The sequence below is a fragment of the Stomoxys calcitrans genome, chromosome 3 (assembly GCF_963082655.1).
Source record: "Stomoxys calcitrans chromosome 3, idStoCalc2.1, whole genome shotgun sequence".
Classification (NCBI taxonomy): Eukaryota; Metazoa; Arthropoda; class Insecta; order Diptera; family Muscidae; genus Stomoxys; species Stomoxys calcitrans.
The window spans coordinates 32,755,404-32,777,547 of NC_081554.1; the positions used below are offsets into that span (position 1 = coordinate 32,755,404).

Sequence of the window (22,144 nt, forward strand, 5' to 3'; positions counted from 1 at the left end):
ACAGACAGTCGGACGGACAGACAGTCGGACGGACAGACAGTCGGACGGACAGATAGTTGGACGGACAGACAGTCGGACGGACAGACAGACGGACATAGCTAAATCGGATCAGAAAGTGATTCTGTGTCGATCGGTATACTTATCAATGGGTCTATCTCTCACCCTTTCGGGTGTTACAAACTAATTCACTAAGTTATAATACCCTGTACCGCAGTAGTGGTGTAGGGTATAATAACGGCCAATGAACAGCACAACGAAGGCAATGCCACAACACCACAGCGATGGCAACACTATGAGGATGGGAACACCATAATACGACATCACTGTTGACAGCTGATTTGTGTGCCTCTCCAGGGTATAAAACGGTGAGCACCAGTGGAGGGCTTACAGATAGGAGCTTCTAGGTGGTTGAGCGTATACACGCACCTGCAACCCAGATTTATCTGTTTGTAAGTAATCTGCTATTGGTCTTGGGCTATTAGAGCCTGTCTGAGTAAACACTCTACTGCTCTCATAACCGCGTGGCTATGGGAAATTGTTGGTTGCTCTCTCCCTGTTACCGCTGGTCGCTTTCACACTGCGGCCGTCATGGGCTGAGATACAACTATCGCGTCGTCATGGCAGTGCATCATCGCCAGCTCATCAGAGTCATCGCAGCACCATCGGCGTCGCATAATCATCCTCGTCGCATTGTCGTCATCGCATCATCAGCAGCGCTGCCCCTTTTAAGCCACACGGCGCCATCTTCTGGCTAGATAGCCGTATTCCATCCCCCACCAGATCGCTTGCCGTCCACCACCATCTATATTGGGAGGCCTAAAACTACTCACCGTTACAAATTTTAACGAAATCGGTTAGAAAATAAAGCTTTTTTGGGCTTCAGACCCTTTGTCGGGAGATCGGTCTATATGGCAGCTATATCTAAATATAGTCCGATCTGTATCGTATTCAGTTCAGATGTCGGGAGGCTTAAACTAACCCACTGTTTAAAATTTCAGCGAAATAATAAATAAAACTTTTATGGGCTTCAGACCCCAAATCGCGATATTGGTATATATGGCAGCTATATCTAAATATAGTCCTATCTGAACCATATTTGGGTGAGATGTCGGGATGCCAACTAAGCTACTCACTGATTCAAATTTCAGCGATATCGGATTAAAATTAAAGGATTTGTGGGCTTTAGACCCTTTATCGGAAAATCGGTCTATATAGCAGCTTTATTTAAAAATGGTCCGATTTGGCCCGTTCAAGAATTTAACCAGCGTGCATCAAAAAGCCGTATACCGTTTTAAACCATACTCGGCACATTGTTAAAATCGTAACAGACAACTTCATGCAAAATTTCAACCAAATCGGATAAGAATTGCGCCCTCAATTCGCTCAAGAAGTCAAGGTCCAAGATCGGTTTATATGGCAGCTATATCAGTTTATGACCCTGTAACCCCCTGACCCTGTAACCCCCCCGGCTTAAAGCGGCAACGTTTCGATATGCCTGGGTCATAAATTCCCAATCGCCTACTACGTAATTAAGAGCCGTACAATTCCTGTATATAGTCAGGACGTCTCTCCAAATAAAGGTGTATGCCATGGCGGCTTTCATTGGTTTTAAAAAATGAGGGTGAACGGATGAGACGCTATGTGGTCGGAAGGTGGATTGCAAGGGAAAGCCTCAAGAGGGTGTTTTCGCTAATTCTCTGGAAACTCGTGATAAATGAAGTCCTATACGATCTCATATGGAAATACGGACAATATCGTGCTTGTGGTCAAGTTTCTGTCGACGTTCAAAGAGATCTTAGAGAAGTCACTGAGAAGACAGTGGAGATAGGCTACAAGAAAGAATGGGCTCATCTTTTTCACTCAGAGATGAAAGATATTGGATTTTTAGCTCCAGTCTCCCCAAGAGACCACTTTGCAGTTGTCGAAGTAGACGAAATATCTGATTCTAATTCTCGATTCAAAACTGTTCTAAAGGGGGAATACCGAGAAATATGCCGAAAGGCACTGTTCGCCATATACATCTGCAAGAGCCAGTGTAGATGGCAAAAGGTTATCGAACAAAATGGGCCGAACTTTGGATACCCAACACCTCGGATATATATGTGAACCACCTTTCCTCAAAATCCGGTCGAAAATTCATAATCGGTTTTTATTTCAGCTATATGCAAATCTTGATCGATCTAAACCAAATTGCAGAAATATGTGGAGGGGCTTAACTTAACTCTTTGTCCCAAATTTCGGCAGAATCGGACAACAAATGCGCTTTTTATGGCCCCAAAACCTAAAACCGAGAGATCGGTCTATATGCAGCTATATCCAAATATGGACCGATCTGAGCCAAATTTACAAAGGACGTCGAAGGGCCTAACACTACTCACTGTCCCAAATTTCAGCAAAATCGGGTAAAAAATGTGGCTTTTACGGGCCTAAGACACTGAATTGGAGAATCGGTCTATATGGCAGCTATATCCAAATCTGAACCGATCTGATCCATATTGACGAAGAATGTCGAAGGGCCTAAGACAACTCACTGTCCCAAATATCAGCGAAATCGGATAATAAATGTGGCTTTTATGGGCCTATGACCCTAAATCGGAGGATCGGTCTATATGGCAGCTATATCCAAATCTGAACCGATCTGGGCCAAATTAACGAAGGATGTCGAAGGGCCTTACACAACTCACTGTCCCAAATTTCAGCAAAATCGGATAATAAATGTGACTTTTATGGGCCTAAGACCCTAAATCGGAGGATCGGCCTATATGGCAGCTATATCCAAATCTGAACCGATCTAGGCGAAATTAACGAAGGATGTCGAAGGGCCTTACACAACTCACTGTCCCAAATTTCAGCAAAATTGGATAATAAATGTGACTTTTATGGGCCTAAGACCCTAAATCGGAGGATCAGCCTATATGGCAGCTATATCCAAATATGAAACGATCTGAGCCATATTAACGGTAGATGTCGAAGGGCCTAACACAGCTTACTGTCCCAAATTTCAGCAAAATTGGATAATAAATGTGGCTTTTATGGGTCTAAGACCCTAAATCGGAGGATCGGTCTATATGGCAGCTATAGCCAAATCTGGACCGATCTGGGCGAAATTGACGGAGGATGTCAAACGGCCTAACACAACTCACTGTCCGAAATTTCAGCAAAATCGGAAAATAAGTGTGGCTTTTATTCGCCTAAGACCCTAAATCGGCGGATCGGTCTATATGGGGGCTATATCAAGATATAGTCCGATATAGCCCATCTTCGAACTTAACTTGCTTATGGAGAAAAAAAAGAATCTGTGCAAAATTTCAGTTCAATATCTCCATTTTTAAAGACTGTAGCGTGATTTTAACAGACAGACGGACGGACATATCTAGATCGTCTTAGATTTTTATGCTGATCAAGAATTTATATACCTTATAGGGTCGGAAGTGGATATTTCGATTTATTGCAAACGGAATGACAAAATGAATATACCCCCATCCGTCGGTGGTGGGTATAAAAACTTGTTTCAGGGAGTTCCAGAAGGTGCAAAAACTAGCTTGAGTCGTTATCACGGAAGCATTGAGATCCAAAACGAAGACGGGCTGGGAGGGCAGGTGTGCCCATAGATCTAGTTCATTCTAGATATTTTGAATGAGGAGAAAGGTCTTAGACAACATTGCACCAAAACCAATTCAAGATAAGATCTTCAGGATTCGCATTCCTGGAAAAGAAGAATGGAAGACAGATGCTGTGTTTAAGGAGGTTGAGACATCATGTCAGCAGTAGCCGATGGGTTGCCTGCAGAACTATTTAAGACCGAAGGCTGCACCCTGATAAGGCGCATGTATCAGCTCGTTTGAAAGTCTTGCTAGAAGAACGCATACCCGATAATTGGAATCTCAGCACACTTTGTCCCGTACACAAGAAAGGAGACAAGACGAACCGTGCCAACTACAGAGAAATAAGCATCCTCCCCATGGCATACAAGATACTGTCGAGTGTACTGGATGAAAGATTAAAACCTTAAGTCAATGAGATAGTTGGGCCCTATCAATGCGGCCTTAGACCTGGTAAATGCACCATAGACCAGATATTCACACTGCGTCTAAGCCTTAGTTAACTACAAAGACGCTTTCGACAGCCCTAAAGGTATTTCGAGCAATGTCTGAGTATAGGTATCCCTGCAGGATGACCCTTCCTTATACATGTTTCTCAATTAGAATAGGAAAGGATATCTCCGAATATCTAGCAAACGAGGTTTCAAAAAGGAAGACAGCTAATCGTTTGATCTCTTTAATATACTGCTAGGGAAGATTATGCGAGATGCAGATGTGAATAGACATGACACACTACTGACAAGAGAACACACGAGTATGCTATTCACCTATGCTTACGACAATCTAAAGACAACGTGTATTAGTTTGCTATAAACCAAAAATCCACAACCAACACAATGTCCAGTATCATGACAGCTATAATACAGCACATCATCTGTTGGTGTTTTTGTAACCCCTTTTCTTATCCGTCACACTTCCTGTAGTGTTATTGGTCTTGCATTTTTCTAGCAAATTCATGCAAAGCCTTTCTCATGTCATTACACTTCCTTATAGTCAGTTGTTGTAAAGACCAATATTTTTGAGGATATTGAACCTTCTTGTCCATATGCCCTAAGTTTTGTTCCCTTAGCTCACTTCGACTAGCCAAAGAGTTCCATAGTTTTCACGCACTCGTGTTTATCATGGTGAACAATAAAAGATACAATTACATTTAATAAGAAATTTTCTTTGTGAAACATTAAACAAGTTTTTCTGAAGTGAAAAAAAAAAAATAAATGCTGGCAAAAAAGGGCAGCGCAAGGCCTGTTTAATAGTAAATTCCTGGTTGTTTTGTTGAAAATAATATTTCTTGTTTCCAAGTTTGCCCTGGCAAAAAGTTCGGAAAATGTTTAATATGTTTTTAAACAAACTTTTTCTCTACTTTGCGCACTTGGATGGCAGCAAAAAGTGATGCTTTATGTTCCTTTGGCCTTACATGCCCGCAGGAAGGAAAAGTAAACAAACTGAACTTGTAAAGAGTAAACAAGAAAGCAAAAAAAAAAACGCTGCCATTGTAAGGGGCAGTGGGGACCATCTTCAAGGCTAACATTTCTCCCCCTTTGTCCTACCAGAAAACTACATCACCGACATGATTGTGTGATTGAGGACTGAAAAAAAATGAAAAAATAAGAAACAAACACAAACAAAAGGATCCTTGCGAAAGGACTCCAGGCGATTTTTGATTTTTTCCGATTAAGATAAAATATTGTTATGTTGGCAGAAATCAATGATGATGGCGATGATGATGACGACGTCGACTACGACGACGACAACGATGGTGATGGGCAAGGCTTTCTTTGAATAGACACAAGGAAACAAAAAAAAAAAAAAACAAAAGAAAACACCAGATAAACAAAATAACTTTTCAATATAAATTTACATATTTCCTCCCCCTCGCCACCCTGTGAAATGATGAAAGCACCCGCAAGAGAGAGATAAATGTGAAGACAAAGATCCGCTTAAGTTTATTTTTGGAACAGCATAAACACAAAAGATTTATGGTACTCATCTCAAGATTTTTCCAAATCGCCACTTTTCACTTTCTCCTTCTGTGAAATTAATCATTTGCCTGAAGTACTATGCATGGCCAAGGCGTAGTTTTTAAAGATATAAAATTTAAATAAAAAAACTCTTTAAAAATTTGCTGATATGTGATGACTTTTTAGAAGCATTAACATTAACATACAAATACCATTCTGCAGGACATTTTGGTTAAATGCCAGTCATGGCTAACTCCAAACATTTAAAAAGGAATAATATTAGTATCAATATAGATAACTACTGGAAACATGTAAAAACGTGCTAAGTTCGGCCGGGCTGAAACTCACCACCTTGGATTCGTCGAGAAAGCGTTGTACAAAATTTTAGGAAGATTTGTCAATAAATTCGTTTGCAGTGGTCCTAGGAGTGAAGATCGGGCGATATATATATCTGAAGAGATTTCTATGAAATTTTCCAGTAATATTGAGAGTCACAAGAAAGTTCTTCCCACCAATTTCAAGAGAATCGGTCAACAAATTACCATTTTACTGTTGGATTACTCCAAATCGGACGCATATATATACGGGAGCTATATCCAAATCTGAACCGATTTCTATAAAATTCAACCACTAATATTGAGAGTCATAAGAAAACTCTTTCTGCCAAATTCCGAGAGAATCGGTTAAAAAAAGACCATTTTATTGCTGTATTACTCCGAATCGGACGAAAATATATATGGGAGCTATATCCAAATCTGAACCGATTTTTATCAAATTCACCAGTAACATTGAGAATTATAAGAAAATCCTTCATGCCAAATTTCGAGAGAATCGGTAAACAAATTACCATTTTTTGCTGTATTACTTCAAATCGGACGAAAATATATATGGGAGCTATATCCAAACCTGAACCGATTTCTATGAAACTCACCAGTAATATGGAGAGTTCTAAGAAAATCCTTTCTGCCAAATTTCGAGAGAATCGGTCAACAAATTACCATTTTATTGCTGTATTTCTCCAAATCCGACGAAAATATATATGGGAGCTATATCCAAATCGGAACCGATGTCTATGAAATTCATCTGTGATATTGGGAGTCATAAGAAAATCCTTTCTGCCAAATTTCGAGAGAATCGGTTGACTAATGACCATTTTGTTGCTGTATTACTCCAAATCGGACGAAAATATATATGGGAGCTATATCCAAATCTGAACCAATTTCCATGAAACTCACCAGTAATATGGAGATTTATAAGAAAATCCTTTCTGCCGAATGTCGAGATAATCGGTTAACAAATGACCATTTTATTGCCATATTACTGCAAATCGGACGAACATATATACGGGAGCTATATCTAAATCTGAACCAATTTTTTCCAATTTCAATAGACTTCGTCTCTAGGCCGAATAATATGCCCATACCAAATTTTAAGACGATCGGATGAAAATTGCGGCCCGTAGTTTGTACACAAATTAACATGGACAGACAGACAGAGAGACGGACATAGCTAAGTCGATTTACCTTTATGCTATATAATCCAGATCGGTTCAGATTTGAATATAGCTGCCATATAGACCGATCTCTCGATTTAAGGTCTTGAGCCCATAAAAGGCTCATTTATTGTCCGATTTTGTCTAAATTTGGGATAGTCAGTTGTATTAAGCCCCTCGATACCTTTATGCAATATATCTCAGATCGGTCCAGATTTGGATATGGCTGCCATATAGGCCGATCTCTCGATTTATGGTCTTGGGCACATAAAATGTGCATTTATTGTCCGATTTCGCATAAATTGGGGACAGTGAGATGTGTTAGGCCCTTCAGCATTCTTCTTCCATTTGGCTCAGATCTGTCTAGATTTGGATATAGCTGTCATCTAGACGACAACCCACTTCAATTTGGTCCAAATCGGTTCAGATTTGGATATAGCTGCCATATAGACCGATCACTCGATTTAGGTTCTTGGGCCCATAAAAGCCACATTTATTATCCGATTTTGCTGAAATTTGGGACAGTAAGTTGTGTTAGACCCTTCGACATCCTTCAGGCCAACTTGAATCCTGCCACATATATGGCTACCAAAAAGGCCAATATTTTGTTCTACTTGAACAATGACTTATTCTTATTAGACCACGCAATGTCCGTATCGAATTTGGGTTAAATCGGACCATATTTCGTTACAGCTGCTATGGGGATCATAAATTATCCATTTTTCACCGGATTATGAAGACAGGTGGTTTACATGTATACCCGAGGTGGTGGGTATCCAAAGTTCGGCCCGGCCGAACTTTACGCCTTTTTATTTGTTCTATTTTGTCCGGAGTCCGAATAGATGGTATTTACTCGATTCCGATTTCCGGGAAAATTGTTCGACTCCTACTGCAAAACTCCAACCACGACTTCGCTGCGCCGATCACAAGAATACATGGAGACAGGCAGACAGGCGGACAGTTTTCAATGGGATCAGGTTGTAGACCGATTTGTTGGATGTCATAACAGAAAACTACCGATATGAAGCTCAAGTGTTAGTTATTTGGGAGTATACAGCGCTATTGGAGCCAAGGCTCTGTGGGACCACTTTTATCCCTTATATTGGAAAAAAGGAGCAGGAAGGCAGACCAGTTAATCTAGTTTTGTTTTAATATTTCCTTAGTGTTATGTGTACCATTATGATATGGCAAGCCGTACTGATCTACTTCTTAATACCCCTTTTGTATCGATTCGAGCCACTCCATAGGATTATCGTCGTCATTCCTAATATTTCACTGTTCGGTGTTTCTGCATTCGGCCTCGTAGTTCCCGTTTTAAACAAGGACTGCTTTTACTTAAAGGTTTGAATTTGCCAAGTCTGTCGACTGCAGTCGTCTGTCCCCTCTTGCCTAGATGCGTCAACGTTCCTAGTTCCAGTTCATCTTGTTTTGTTTTAATATTTCCTTAGTGCTATGTGTACCATTATGATATCGCAAGCCATACTGACCTACTTCTTACTACCCCTCTAGTATCGATTCGAATCACTCCATAGGATTATCGTCGTCGTTCCTAGCATTTTACTGTTCAGTGGTCCTGCATGCGGCCTCGTCGCGCACTTTTTAAACCAGGGCTGATTTGGCTTAAAGGCTTTGCATTTGCCAAGTTCTGGCTATTACAGCTTAATCGTCTGCTCTTAACACTCCACAATAGTTCGCTTTGGTCTTGAATCCAGATAATGCGGATCGTGTAACACTCAAAGAAGACGAAATTCTCCTTCTTACACTATAAGACCGTTGTTACCTCATCGCCCTGGTTACTGCCAGTATAGTAATTGGATGCCACCGTAGCACAGCGGCAAGCATGTCCGTCTTTGACGCTAATCGCCTGGGTTCGAATCCGGGCGAGAACATGAGTAAAAATTCTCAGAGTTGGTTGTTGTTGTAGCACTGAAGCGGCAGGACTTGCCGATGAAGGACTCCATCGGGTCAATCCGGTACGCACAACCGGCTGCCATGGGATCGAGCGTTGGTTATCGCCTCCTATTGTCATGCTGGCGACCTTTTTGGGGGGGACTATGACAAAAGATGTATCGACATTGCGAAACGCCGTTCGGAGTCGGCTATAAAGAGTGGGTCCTCCTCATTGAGCTTAAACTTGAATCGCACAGCACTCATTGATATGACAGAAATGTGTCACAGTTTCTTAATGGCATGTTCATGGGCAAATTGAAAATTTTGCCTTTTATTCTAGCTAATTTTTTATATTAAATTAAAACTTTAAAAGGAGAATTGACTTTAACAAATTTCTTTGGAAAATAAAAAGCAATATCCTACAGGACTCTCTCTCCAAATAGCATGGAGTCCTCCATATCAAATCAACTCAATATTCTTCAAAGATTGTGGTCGTTGCTGTGTATTCCAAAGCACAGCATGCCACGAAAATGGGTATGAGAAATTGTTTGCTTCCTGCCCTAAGGTAGATGAGGTCCGCAAGCTTTGTTTAGGGTCTTATGAAAACTTAAAATAAATGTAAATTTATTTTCTTTTCAAAAAAAAAAAAGAATGGAAGCACAAACTTACCATTATTGTGGCATACGTTGAGAACCAGCAGCGTGATAAGCATTCCAAGGAACAATTTATTCCTTGGGGTTGGGTAAACGAAAGAAGCTGCTGCTGTTATTGTTGCTGTTATTGGTGGTTTTGCTGTTGCCACTACCACTGCTGCTGCTGCTGCTGATGAATGAAATTGCAGGCGTTTTTTGTGCGACCAATAAGATGAAAATGTTAAGGGTGATTGCGGTGAGTCCTGACAATGGTCTTGCCACGGCACACCCGGGGTTGGTGGTAGCGCAGATATTCTCCTCTTCTCCATTATGGCCGAAAGTGGCTTTGTATTTGGGGCGCACGTTGCTGTCCCAGTTGCCGTTGTTAGTTCGCCTGACAGGCGGTCGGTTGCACTCTCAGCTGCAGTAGGATTGTTGTGTTTGTCGCATTGTTTATTTGCCACCAGCATTTGTTCGCCTGCCCACTGTGTTTTTGGCCCGCAACGATGCTGGTGTAGTTGGTATTGTTTGTTCTGTTTTAAATTTAATTGAACAGTTTCGCAGTTTCCGTTTCCGGCAATACAAGTTCCTGCTCTGGGCAAAGCATGTTGGGCCATCGAGGTTATGACAAAAGCTGCCTGTGCTCGAGGTAATAATGACGAGGTCATATTCGCCATGTTCCCCCTGCTGATGCCAGCCTTACCACATCGAGCAATGCCCTCCCCCCGACTGATGGCGCAGCATTTATTATCATTCTTATTGGATGTTGTCGTGCTGTTGTCGTTAGAACATATTTCTTTAATTTTATCCTTGTTCATGGTTTTCACAAAAGTTCCCTGAATTGTTTGTTTCCTTTTACAATTTGTATTTGATTTACACGGCCGTAGTGTTGTTCTCGCAACGCAATCCGAACTTGTGGCGGTTGTTCTTGTTAACGTCGCCATGCTTACCTTGGCTACATAAATGTTATTGTTATCCGCCGCCGAGTTGTGTCTGTTTCCGCAACGTCTACGCTTCCCCCTTCGTCTTGGAGGCTTTTGTCCCTTGACAAAATGGGGCAAGGTTTTGTTTAAATTATTGCAAGTGTCGCCATTTTCAATTGTTTTCTTCCATATTCGCGGGCATAACTTCATTTTGCAATTTAAATTAAATTATTCATTTAACACGAAAAGGGGTGTCCTGGGCAATACACAAAGACACTCCTCCTAAAACGAGGCGAGCATTTAGTCATTTTCCTCTAGGTATTTAAGTTGAAATTTAATCTGCCTTATTTTGTTGGTATTAAAGCTGAAATAGAAAGAAAAATAAAGAAGAATACATTGAGTACTGGATATTTAGATACATTTTCTTCTTCTTCTTCTTCTTCTTCTTCTTCTTCTTCTTCTTCTTCTTCTTCTTCTTCTTTTTCTTCTTCTTCTTCTTCTTCTTCTTCTTATGTATAAAAGTCAAAGTGTTATGGATTGTTGGTTTATTTGTTCCGTATCAAACAGGGCTGAACCGATTTTTTACTCTACCCTCCTTTGGGGAGGACCCTCCCAGCTACCACAGTCTTCCAAAACGCCATTTGTGGGAGATGGGTGCATGATTTAGTCCAGAATCTTTATTCTGGACTGAATGGCTCCTGAATTAAGGTAATATGATTCTTGCCCTTGCTGATTTTCTCCATCAGAGCGTTTGCAGCAGTCTCACTCCGTCTGCTCCCTGTCGCTGTCCCTGTTCCTGTCCCTGCATTGAATTTCATGTCACTGCAATGCCTGATGTCATCGTTTTAGATTATTTGTCCAGTCTTGTCTTCCGACTCTTTATAAAGTGGGTAATGGTTCCATCGTTGGGTCACTGTTCATTAGGCTCAATTGGGTTTACATTCCCTGTACTGCCTGATGTTTCTATACTTGGATCTTTGCCTATCTTAGTCTTTCAAATCTTAAGTAAATGGGCATCTTGGGAGTAGGTGACGATCTCATCGTCTGCTCACTGTCCCTTAGACTGCATTGACTTTTCTGTCGCTGCGCTGCCTAATGTTTTAATATTAGGATCTTTGCCTATCCCAGTATGGGCTTCTTGGGAGTAGGTGATGGTACCATCATCAGCTCAATGTTCGTTGGGTTGCATTTTCTTCCCTGTTGCTGTGCTGTCTAATGTTTCAATATTAGGATCTTTACCTATCCCAGTATACCGAATCTTGAAGTCGGTGATGGGTCCGTCGTCGGGTCCCTGTCTGTTGGGTTGTGTTGGGTCTCTCGCCACTTTACTGCCTGATATTTTAATATTAGCATCTTTGCATATCCTCGTCTCTCCCATTTTGAGAGTGGCCGTGATTGTCTCGTTGTCAGTCACCTGCTCGTTAGACGGTGTTGAGATACCTGCCACTGCATCGCCTGATGTCTTAAATTGTCTCAAATTGTGCCTATCCTAGTCTTCCCAATCTTGAAAAAGACAGCTTAGCTCCCGCAGTGCGTCATGCCTTTGGTCTTAGCCAAACTCGTCACGGAGACTTGATCAATGCCAACCACAAGGGGAGTTCCTTCCACCTTCTCCTCCCTGTGGAAGATTTCCCATTTCTCTGCGACCAAATCATGGTTTTGCTTGCCCGAGAATCCCAGTAAGCGTTCCTTCGCAAATTTACTACCCCATCCCTTGATGAAGACCGTAGCCTTTGTGAGCTGAGGGATATCCATCTTTCTCACCAGTTCGAGCTTTGCGCCCTCCCAGGGAGCGTGAATACCTCTGACGAGCTGTTTGACGGTATCAATACATTCCGCCGAAGCAAAACGCAGCGTTAAGATGTCCCCTCTATACTCGCAGCTCATCATTTGTATGGATGGGCTCTCTACAGAGTTCCACACATATTCGAAAATTTGATCGTTAACCATATCCTCCACTTGGGACCGATGATCTGGTGGAATCCTACCGGATGCACAGCCGATATTGATGACTGCATATCATCTCTGCTCATCTCTGTTGTGCTTCCTTGCCACTCTGCCGTAAGAGGGCGGCTCCTTACCATTCTCAGCCACCATCTTCCCCTTCCGTGATGGCTGTGGCCTTAGTTTGGTAGTCACAGTCCTCCATGAAGACTCAGTGGCGTGCGCGCATCCTAACAGCCTAACTTAAGTCACTGTGTCAAATTTCCACGAAATCGGATTATATGGGGCCAAAAATTTAAATTGAGAGATCGGTTGGTATGGCAGCTATATCCAAATCTAAAACGATCTGGACCAAATTTAAGAGGGATGTCTGAAAGCCTAACACAACCCACTGTCCCAAATTTCGGCGAAATCGTAAATCGAACAATAAATGCGTCTTTTATGGGTCAAATACCTTAAATCGAGAGATCGGTCTATATGGCAGCCATATCCAAATATGAATCGATCTGGGTCGAATTGAAGAAGAATGTCGAAGAACCCAACATACATTCTACACATCTCTCAAAGGAGAGACGGACGGACAGACGGACGGCCAGACGGACGGACAGATGGGAACCCACCACCATGGATACTGCTAAAAATGTATGCAAAATAAAATTTGCTGAAGGGCATTTTTATACCCTCCACCATAAGATGGGGGGTATACTAATTTCGTCATTCTGATTGTAACTACTCGAAATATTTGTCTGAGATACCATAAAGTATATATATTCTTGATCGTCATGAAATTTTATGTCGATCTAGCCATGTCCGTCCGTCTGTCCGTCCGTCCGTCCGTCTGTCTGTCGAAAGTACGCTAACTTCCGAAGGAGTAAAGCTAGCCGCTTGAATCCGATTGGGATGAAATTTTGCACGACGTGTTTTGTTATGACATCCAACAACTGTGCCAAGTATGGTTCAAATCGGTCCATAACCTGATATAGCTGACATATAAACCGATCTTGGGTCTTGACTTCTTGAGCCTCTAGAGTGCGCAATTCTTTCCAATTCCGATTGGAATGAAATTTTGCACGACATGTTTTGTTATTATATCCAACAAATGTGCCAAGTATGGTTCAAATCGGTCCATGTTTTGATATAGCTGCCATATAAACCGATCTGGGGTTTTGACTTCTTGAGCCTCTAGAGTGCGCAATTCTTATCCGATTTAAATGAAATTTGGCACGACGTGTTTTGTTATGATATCCAACAGCTGTGCCAAGTACGGTTCAAATCGGTCCATAACCTGATATAGCTGCCATATAAACCGATCTTGGGTCTTGACTTCTTGAGCCTCTAGAGTGCGCAATTCTTATCCGATTGGGATGAAATTTTGCACGACGTATTTTGTTACGATATCCAACAACTGTGCTAAGTATGGTTCAAATCGGTTCATAACCTTATATAGCTGCCATATAAACCGATCTTGGGTCTTGACTTCTTGAGCCTCTAGAGGGCGCAATTCTTATCCAATTTGAATGAATTTTGGCACGTAGTATTTTGTTATTATATACAACAACTGTGCCAAGTATGGTTTAAATCGGTTCATAACCTGATATAGCTGCCATATAAACCGATCTGGGATCTTGACTTCTTGAGCCCCTAGAGGTCGCAATTATTATCCGATTTGCCTGAAATTTTGTACGACGGATCCCCTCATGACCATCAATATACGTGTTTATTATGGTCTGAATCGGTATATAGCCCGACACAGCTCCCATATAAATCGATCTCTCTATTTTACTTCTTGAGCCCACAAAGGCGCAATTCTTATTCGAATTGGCTGACATTTTACACAGGTATCCAACATATAATTTAATTGTGGTCCAAACCGGACCATATCTTGATATCGCTCTAATATCAGAGCAAATCTTTTCTTATATCCTTTTTTTGCCTAAGAAGAGAAGCCGGGAAAAGAACTCGACAAATGCGATCCATGGTGGAGGGTATATAAGATTCGGCCCGGCCGAACTTAGCACGCTTTTACTTGTTTTATTCTACATACCAAACTTCAGACAAACCAGCGAAAATTAAAGCTTCTACGAACCGAACAAGGATGATTGAGAGACTGGTTTACATGGGAGCTATTTATATCAGTTATAGACTGATTATGATTGTATTTGGCACAGTTAAGTCGCAATAGAACACCGCATACAAAATTTCAGCCAAATCGGATAAAAATTGGGACTTGTAAGGACTTAAGAAGTCAAATCGAGACATTCAAAATTTTAGCCAACTCGGACAAAAAATGCGGCCTCAAGAAGTCTAATCGAGAGATCGGTTTATATGGGAGCTTTTTCTTAATCTGAACCGATATGGCATATTTGCAATCCCTATCCTGCGCCTTCTTTAACTCTCTTATATCTTATTAGGGTGCGGATCCTTCGCCTTGAATGCGGATATCGAATTCATGCCATTGTAACCTATGACGCTGAACGCGTACAAACCGAGTCTCATATATCCGTGATTGGCTAATGTGCCCATTTTGAACGTTGTTTTGGGGGTGGGGTGACCCCCCACACTATGACATGAATTTGTATGCCAGATTCATTATCTACTCCTGCACACTTTTCATTTGATACCCATATTGCCCTTATCGATCGACTTTTGATTTTGGGTGGTGTTTTTTGGGGTAACGGTGGAAGGTCCGCCCCCTTCGGTTATCAGTAACTTATAAAGCCTATTCCTACTTTCTGATCATATTCGTCATCTACTCCCGAATACCTTTCATTTGAGTTCTATATTGTCATGATCGTCAAATAATCATATTTTAAGGGGTTTTGGGGCTGGGCGCCCCCCCCCCCCCCCCCCCATGTACGTGGACCCAACTTTTATTATGAAATTCGTACTCTTCTCTTGAATACCTTTCATTTGAATATCATATTGTCCCGATCGGTCCAATTTTATTTTTGGGTAGTACTTTTGTGGTAAGGGGGAGGGTCCGCCCCCCTCCCGATATCAAAAAATTATATAGCCTATGTTTCCTTCTAGATCAACCTATACATTCTGTGAAAATTTCAAGGTAATCGGTTCAGACGTTTTTGAGTCTATACGGAACAAACAAACAAACACAAATTGATTTTTATATGTAAAGATGGGGTCTTTGAGGAATATTTCGAGGTGTTACAAATGGAATGACTAGATTAGTATACCCCCATCCTATGGTGGTGGGTATAATTACATTGGATAACCACCTTTACCTCTCACATGTCATATTTGAAAGATTTTCCATGCACAGCCCTCACTTATGTACAATTCCATTTATAAATAACAACTTTTCAAGGGTTTCACCTCTGCTAACTAAAGCCGTTTTAGTGTGATTAGGACCATTGATTGACTTTTATTTGATTTTTCACCCGAACTGCAACAAGGGACTCCATTAAATTGCTGGGTATTTTAAAATAGGCATTGTGTTGCCAAAAGATTTGATTTCTGTGCTAGATGAATAGCCCTATTTTTCATTAGGTCGTCTAACCTTTGGGACGTTATTTTATGTAACGAGTTGAGTGCTCTCAATCTATACTTCAATGTTTGCAGTTGCCAACACAAAAATGGAAATGATGTCCAGAAGAACAAATAAAGCCTCCCCAAAACACCAACAACAACATGAAACTGTTATTTCATCTAGACCATAACATGTGTGTATGCAACACGAAAGTTCACTTCATCATCTCGTGAAAACACCCCCCCCCCCCCCCCACATAAATGTATTAATTTCTTTGCAGGGTTGCCCCTACCCCCCTCTCTACATCAATGCAGCTTGTGTCTCCTGTATGTATGTAGGGGGCGAACATTTGTTTTATTTCAGCACAATACGAGCGGAACAAAGGATCACGTTCCCAAAACCATAAATGTCATCGTAAAAGCCAACAACAATACCCAAAATAACAACCAAAACGTGTAGCCCACAAAGGCTAAAAGTATTCAAAAATTCACAATTGCTAAGGACACACACACACGCACAAACACACATACAACAGAGACCGAGGTGAGCACCAGCAACAGCGGAAAAAAATCTGTATTTTAACAAAACCATTTACATTGTGTCTAAATTAATGGTTCCAATGTTACATGTTTGGCTTTCGGGCGGAAAGGCAACGTACACAAAACATTGGCGGGGTATGCCATAAAAAATATAATTGCTAACATTGAACAAATCATTTTCCAACAACATGGAATGCTCGCACTAGAGCGTATTTTTTTGTTAAAATCTCACCTATACACCTTTTGTGTAATCGACGTGGCCATAGACGTTGTTAAACAAATGTTTAATACTAACATCCCAATGATGATGGGCAGAATACAGGGTGAGAAGAGCTGTCGAAGCTCAACAACAATGGAAATGAAATAAAAACGGCTTTAAATTTAGACGGATAAATTGAATTTTTTCTTTGCAAGACACTTATTTTAAGAAAATATTATTGAATCATTTTAAGGCAGCTATATCTGAATAAAGTCCGCTGTCCCCCATATGCTGGAAAGATATGTAATGGTCAAATATTGGGTTGCCCAAAAAATAATTGCGGATTTTAAAAAGAAAACAATAACAGAGTCACAAGCTGTGAAAAAATTTGTCAACGCCGACTATATGAAAATTCCGCAATTACTTTTTGGGCAACCCAATACAACACATGGTACCAAAATGCAATGCTAAATAAAGGCTCCTTTTAATGGGCCCAAGAACATAAATCGAGAAACGGCTATACATGTCAACTATAACCAAATATAGACGGCTCTCACCCATAAAGGCCACGGATGTCGACAAGTCTAAAATAGCTCACTGTCTCAAATTTCAGCGGTATAGGTATACTTGTCCACCTGGCAGCTATATGCAAATACAGACCAATCTCAGACATATTGAACACGGATGTCAAAGAGCCTAACATAGCTTGCTCTACCCAATTTTTAAGCGAAATGGGGTTGCCCAAAAAGTAATTGCGGATTTTTTAAAAGAAAGTAAATGCATTTTTAATAAAACTTAGAATGAACTTTAATCAAATATACTTTTTTTACACTTTTTTCTAATGCAAGCTAAAAGTAACAGCTGATAACTGACAGAAGAAATAATGCAATTACAGAGTCACAAGCTGTGAAAAAATTTGTCAACGCCGACTATATGAAAAATCCGCAATTACTTTTTGGGCAACCCAATAGAAACTTAAATCGGAAGATCGGTGTTTTTGACAGCTATATTCCCATATAGTCCGATCTTTAACACACTTAAAGCAAAATGACAAGAGGCCTAACACAACTAAGTGTGACAAGTTTTAGCGAAATCCCATAATAAATGTTTCTTTTAATGGCTCAAGACTTTAAATCTAGAGATAGGTACGTAAGGCAGCTTTATACAAAGAAAGACCAAGCTGGGTCGTATTTGACACGGATGTCGGAGGCCTGCCCAAATTTCATTGAAATCAGATAATAAGTGTACCTTAATGAACCTAAGACCTTAAATCGGCAGATCGGCCTATAATGGGGCTAAACCAATGTACAGTCCTATAGATCCTGTCTTCAGACTTAAACTGCCTACGTATAAAACAAGTAAAAATGTGCATAGTTCGACCGGGCCGAATCTTTGAAACCCACCACTATGGATTCTGAGAAAAATTAAAACATTATTTTACACTACCTACCATATTTCTGCCAAACCAGTTGACAATTAAAGCTTCTAGGAATGGAACAAGGATAATCGAGATATCTTTTTATATGGGAGCTACATCAGGTTAAAGACCGATTTGGTTCGTACTTCTTACAGTTGTTAAAATTGTGCCTTCCAGGGCATGCAGACGTTTTTGGCGAAATCGGACAATAAACGCGACTTTTATGGGTCCAAGACCTTAAATCGGCAGATCGGTCTATATGGTAGCTATATCCCAATCTAGACTGATCTGAGCCAAATAAGGGAAGAATGTTGAGGGTCCTAACAAAACTCTCTGTCCCAAATTTTGACGAAATCGGACAATAAATGCGCCTTTTATGGGCCCAAGACTTTAAATCGTGAAATCGGTCTATATGGCAGCTATATCCAAATCTGGATCGATCGGCGCCAATTTGAAGAAGGATGTCTAGTAGCCTAACACAACTCACTGTCCCAAATCTCAGCAAAATCGCTTAACAAATGTGGCTTTTATGGGCGAAAGACGTTAAATTGACGGATGGGTCTATATCAAGATATAGTCCGATATAGTCCATCTTCGAACTTAACCTGCCTTTGGACAATAAATATGTTTCGGCTTAATGTCTCTATTGTTAAAGACTGTAGCGTGATTTCAACAGACAGATGGACGGACAAAATATTCTGTTACCATTGAACGGTAGCGTTTCTCATTCACAGTATCGTGCCGGTCTTTATCATCATGGAAGAAGCACGGTCCAATGACGCCGCCGGCCCATAAACTGTAATTTTGTAGGGATGCAATGATGACTCATAGAACACGATTGCTGTCTGAGCAATAAAGCATATTCTGCTTATTGACGAAGCCATTCAGCCAGAAATGAGCCACATCGCTAAATTGGACATAGCGCTCTTAGCGTTGAAGCCAATGATTCCGAATTTCGGTAATAAATTTAAATAATTTCGACTCTATTTTGGTTCGTATTTCTTTCCTTCGTGAAATGGCAAACCTTACTGAAGAGAAATGTCAAAAGAGCGGCAAAAAATATGGCGTCGTTTGCTGTCTCAATCGATCTACTTTTATAGCGTCCCTGAAAAACCCCTATGTAAACTCATAGCAAAACCAGTAAGGAAAGGCAAAAGTCAGGCGATGCCGACTACACCTACCCTATAAGTACAACGTGGGTGCTATATTTAAGTGAAAATCGGGCGATATACATATATGGAAGGTATATTTAAATCTAAACAGATTTCGATGAAATTCGCCAGTAATATTAAGACTCAAGAGAAAATCCCCCCTGCCAAATTTCGGTTATAAAAAATATAAAAAATCGGTTAACAAAAAAACATTTTATTGCAATATTACTGGAAATCGGACGAACATATATATGGGAGCTATATCTAAATCTGAACCGATTTTGACCAAACTCTATCTATATTGTGGTAGTCATCGAGGAAAGCGTTGTGTAATATTTTGGCACGATTGGTCAATAAATGTGCTTGCTGTGGCTCTAGGAGTGAAAATCGGGCGATATATATATATATATATATATATATATATATATATATATATATATATATATATATATATATATATATATATATATATATATATATATATATATATATATATATATATATATATATATTCCATGAAATCGGATAGGGTCTGGCATTTGATAGGGTCTAGCACTGCACTTTTATCAAAGCACTTTTATCAAAGCTTGTCGCTTTTGGAATTGGTAGTAACTTCGTTTGATTTATATCGACCTATCTCTTTTTAGGCAAAGAAAGGATATTGAAGAAGAACTGTTATGCTATACGTGTTGTTGTAGATGGGTTATCATCAGATGAGTATACATTGACTGCAGGTGTGCCACAAGCCTTTGTTCTTTCCCCTTAACTTTTTCTTATTTTCATTGACGATCTGTTGGGTCAGACTTCGAATACAGTCTACTCATTTGCCGATGACAGTAGTCTGTGTCATTTATATTCATTCGACCATAGGCCCAGTCTTCAAGAAATTGTGGACAGGAGGCGCATTATGTATGAGAAACTCTTCCACGATTGGTTGGCTATTTCCGAGTGGGATGGAATGAACAGAGTAGACTTTAACCCACAGAAGACGCAGTGCTGTTTCTTGTCTCACAAGCGATTCACGATCCACTTCAATCGTCGATATCTATCGACGGTATAGATATTGAACAATCAGATGTTCTTGATTTTCTGGGCATTAAGATACAACGTGATGTCCGTTGGTCAAAACACATACTCGATGTGTCGCAAGAATCATTCAAGTGCTTGGGCTTTCTTAGGCGGTGCAACAAATATTTCGCCTCTTCTGATCTTCTCAATATCTATACTACCTACATCAGGCCGAGGATGGAATATAACTCTCACATATGGGCACGAGCTCCAAAATCATCCTTGGAGCTACTTGACCGGGTTCAACGGAGAGCTATGGTGTTCATTGGGGACAGTAGGGTATCCAACTGTATTGCTTCTCTTGAACATCGTCGGAATGTGGGTAGCATTGTATTGCTCTATCGTTATTTTCATGGCGTGAGTTCCAGGGATATTCGTCTTCTTTTCCCCGAGGTAAGGGGGTGTTCACCAGGAACAAGTAAGAGCGTGCTAAGTTCGGCCGGGCTGAATTTTATATACCATCCACCACATTTGAACCACACTTGGCGCAGTTATTGGATATCATAACAAAACACGTCATGCAAAATTTCATTCCAATCGGCTAAGAATTGCGCTCTCTAGAGGCTCAACAATTCAAGACCCAAGATCGGTTTATATGACAGATATATCAGGTTATGGATCGTTTTGAACCTCATTCGACACAGTTGTTGAAAGTAAGAATAAAAAACGTCATGCAAAATTTCAGCCAAATCGGTTGAGGATTTCGCGCTCTATTGACTCAAGAAGTCAAGATCCAAGATCGGTTTATATAACAGCTATATCAGGTTATGAACCGATTTGAACCATACTTGGCGCAGTTATTGGATATCATAACAAAACACGTCGTGCAAAATTTCATTCCAATCGGCTAAGAATTGCACCCTCTAGAGGCTCAAAAATTCAAGACCCAAGATCGGTTTATATGACAGCTATATCAGGTTATGAACCGATTTGAACCATACTTAGCACAGTTGTTGGATATCATAACAAAAGACGTCGTGCGAAATTTCATTCCAATCGGATAAGAATTGCGCCCTCTAGAGGCTCAAGAAGTCAAGACCCAAGATCGGTTTATATGGCAGCTATATCAAAATATGGACCGATATGGCCCATTAACAATCCCAACCGACCTACACCAATAAGAAATATTTATGCAAAATTCCAAGCGGCTGGTTTTACTACTTCGAAGTTAGCATGCTTTCGATAGACAGACGGACGGACAGCCGGACATGGTTAGATCGACATAACATGTCACGACGATCAATAATATATTGGGTTGCCCAAAAAGTAATTGCGGATTTTTAAAAGAAGTAAATGCATTTTAATAAAACTTAGAATGAACTTTAATCAAATATACTTTTTTACACTTTTTTTCTAAAGCAAGCTAAAAGTAACAGCTGATAACTGACAGAAGAAAGAATGCAATTACAGAGTCACAAGCTGTGAAAAATTTGTCACACCGACTATATGAAAATCCGCAATTACTTTTTGGGCAACCAATATTCTATATGGGGTCTCAGACGAATATTTCGAGTAGTTACAAACAGAATGACGAAATTAGTATACCCCATCCTATGGTGGATGGTATAAAGATAAACAAACATGAACGCTCGATGAACTTTCTTAACAAAGCACGCATTTTGTTATAAAATTCAATAATTTGAAGCATTGTTCGTATGTAAGACGATTCATGGTTAAATTATGAAGATAGTTGACAGTGACACAAAACGCGAAGCGTTCGTGAGCTGTTTAAACCAGTGTTGCCAAAAAGTTAAAAGCTAAAAAATCACCCTTTATAAACCGATCGAGATATTTAAGTTCTTGAGTCTTGGGGTACCTCATTTGTATCCGATTAAGTCGTTGAGT

At 40.4% G+C, this 22,144-nt stretch overlaps 1 protein-coding gene across 1 annotated transcript in view; it reads right to left on the bottom strand.

Annotated features, from left to right (window-relative positions):
- LOC106092265 (uncharacterized) overlaps window positions 1-22,144 on the bottom strand; it is a 104,071-nt gene that overhangs the window by 56,732 nt on the left and 25,195 nt on the right. The window contains exon 2 of the mRNA XM_013259073.2: window positions 9,612-10,861. Within this exon, the coding sequence (XP_013114527.2) occupies window positions 9,612-10,707 (1,096 nt within the window). The 5' untranslated portion in view covers window positions 10,708-10,861. The remainder of the gene's footprint in view (window positions 1-9,611; window positions 10,862-22,144) is intronic.